Source organism: Pinus tabuliformis, chromosome J (genome assembly GCF_031772625.1).
Source record: "Pinus tabuliformis cultivar Carrire ecotype Pingquan chromosome J, CPIR1, whole genome shotgun sequence".
In the NCBI taxonomy this organism is placed as follows: domain Eukaryota; kingdom Viridiplantae; phylum Streptophyta; class Pinopsida; order Pinales; family Pinaceae; genus Pinus; species Pinus tabuliformis.
This window is the reverse complement of record NC_142295.1, coordinates 1328050398-1328052907: the sequence shown is the minus strand read 5'-3', so window position 1 is coordinate 1328052907 and position 2510 is coordinate 1328050398. Positions and strand designations below refer to the sequence as shown.

The following is a 2510-nucleotide window of genomic DNA, read 5'->3' as shown; positions in this document are numbered from 1 at the left end:
TTTGAGAGTAAGAGTCGCTTCAGGGCCGCTTTTTTATCCGGGCTGGCCAACCCTCTACAGTTGAAGGACAAAATTATCATGGAGGGGGGTGGGGGAGGGTATCCTGTGCTCTAAGGGCCCTGGGAAGAGTTTGCTGCTTGCCAAGGAGGATGTCTTCCTCCATTTGTTTTTGTGCTATCGACTTTGAGGAGGGTCGACCACGCCCCTGCTTGGGCGAAAGGAGGTGGGATTCCACCGGCAACCCAATGGAGTCCGTGACTTTTAGCTTTGTGGTCGAACGGGTAGGGTATCTCGGGGACGAGTTTACAGAGGGGGACGACGAGGGAAAAGAGGGGTGGGGGAAAGAGGGGACAATGGATAATGATGGTGGGCCTGTAGGTCTAGGGATGGGGCAAGATACATATAGCGAGCCGAGATGGGGGAGGGATGAGCAGGCCACCTTTACCAGGTCCAGGGCAGACGGGGAGGAGGGAGGGGGGAGCCTGATAGGGGGGGGGATGCCAGCGGAAGATAAACTCAAAGATGCAAAATGTGAAATAGAGGCAGACGAAGAAGTGGACATACCCGAGGAGAAGACCGCTCCCTTTGCAGCTTTTGAGCGCGTCAGAGGAGGAGATGGAGGCCGGGGCGCGTTTGATGCTTGCTTCCTTCGGCGAGGTGCAGAGGGCGCTTCCACCGTATCCGAGGTGATGATATGATCCGTTCTCGGTGCCATTGCAGCCGGAGGGTCTGGCATCCCCTCAGAGGAGGGTAAGTCCTGGCCTGTAGCTGTCTGCTGAGTCTTCTAGAGGAGGGGGCAGTCCTTATATAGATGTCCTACCTGGTGACACCTTCTGCATCTGTAGGGTATACCCTCATAATCCAGCTTTTGCTTCCTAGAAGTGGCTTTCCATTGAATAGTGATATGTTCAGGCACTCCCCCTCTGGTATCCATATGAACAAGGATCCTTGCAAACGCCATAGAGCCCGTCGAGATGTAAGATTTGTCTGTTTCCATGAAAGTGCCGAGGGCATTCCCAATTCTTTTGAAAATATCTTCCGACCAGTACTGCAAGGGCAAGGCCGGAAGTCTAACCCAAACTGGTCCAATGCCCAAAAGCTCCGTCTCCGGGTCGAAGAGGGGCGTCCACCGTTTGAGGAGGACCGGGGCTTTCTCAAAATGCCAGAATGAGGAAAGAACCCAGCTCGTGTGGTCCGCCCTTGCAAATCTGAGTGCAAACCATCCTCGCACGAACGTCTGTACCGACGGGATCTCCACAAGGTATTGCCCCCAAATCTCGGTCGCCCATTGCTTGATTTTTGCAGCCGTTGCGTGTCTGCCTCTAATCCGTCCCACAAGGACACAGTCCGCTAGATCCTTGGCGTCTCCCCACTGAATATCCTCTTCCAGCCGCAGGAAGACGTCCTCCGCAGTGGATTTGAAACAACGTTGCTTCTTGGCAAGGCGGGAGGACATGCGGCCCGGGTTAACAGTGGCCTGAGAGCCCACAGGGGGGGGGAACAGGGGGAGGGGGAAGGGGGTTAGTCCCTAAAGAGGGGATGGCTTCAGGGAGGGGAGGGACCGCGTGGTAACTACCAGAGGGTGCGGAAGGGCCCGAGGGAGGGTTTGATATCGAGATGGGAGGGTTTGCTGCCGAGAGGGAAGGGAGCTCCAAAGAGGTTACCGGGGGAAGGGGATGGGAGGGAATAACCGGCGCTTGGGGGGAAGCACCAACCAGGGAGGAGTGTAAACAGTCCGCCAGGAAACCCAGTGAAGCCGGCGAGGGGACCGCGAAGGAGTTCCAGGAGGAGGGCTCGCCAGGGTAAAGAGAGGTGGGGAGCGACGGGTTGATAGTGGGCGACAGATGCTCAAAACTAGCAGATAAATTCCCGCTGTGCAAACCCCCTGATGAAGTAAATGTGGAGCGCCAGATGGAGCTTTCCGCCAGCGGGGACTTCGAATAATCTACTTCCTCGAAATACAGGTAACCGCCCAAGAGAGTATTCCTCGAAACCAGGTAACCGTATAGCGTCGGCACCGACAGCGGGGATAACCGTTTTGGACTGAGCCTGTAGAAGATCTTGCTGCGGGTCACGTTCTCCTTTGGCAGTGAAAACGACGCCTTCGAGCTGTCGGCCGAGCTGTGGGGGGGTTCCAATCCGATGCAGGGAGGGCAGTGAAAACTTAGGGAGTGAAAAAACCAAGGTGAAAGTGCGAAAACGCGGGTGGAGCCAGGGTAAAAAGGGAGGGGGAGTCACGGGACGCGGGGGACCAGAGTACCGGCTCGTGGGCCAATAAAAAACCGGGAGATGAGTACAGGTGTGGGGGTTTACAGGGCCGTGGGCCGGCCTGCAAACCCCGCCAGAAGGGTTTCATGGCTGTTCATGCAGAGCCACACCAGCATCGCCAGTGCATGTGTTCCCGACTCCAACTACTCAGTAGGAACCTTCATACATGTAGAAAACATCCTTGAGAACTTCATTAAAAGGGACTGATATTTTAATTTTTGCAATCTCATTCTCAATATTAA

At 55.4% G+C, this 2510-nt stretch overlaps 1 protein-coding gene across 1 annotated transcript; it reads right to left on the bottom strand.

Annotated features, from left to right (window-relative positions):
• Window positions 1-784: 784 nt before the first annotated feature.
• Window positions 785-1456, bottom strand: LOC149232193 (uncharacterized). Its single transcript, XM_089381860.1, has one exon. It carries the CDS (start codon window positions 1454-1456, stop codon window positions 785-787), a length of 672 nt encoding a protein of 223 aa, XP_089237986.1.
• Between the last annotated feature and the right edge of the window lie 1054 nt (window positions 1457-2510).

Excerpts from the sequence above, each read along its gene's own strand:
- LOC149232193 (XM_089381860.1), bottom strand. The coding sequence starts at position 1,456 with ATGTCCTCCCGCCTTGCCAAGAAGCAACGTTGTTTCAAATCCACTGCG.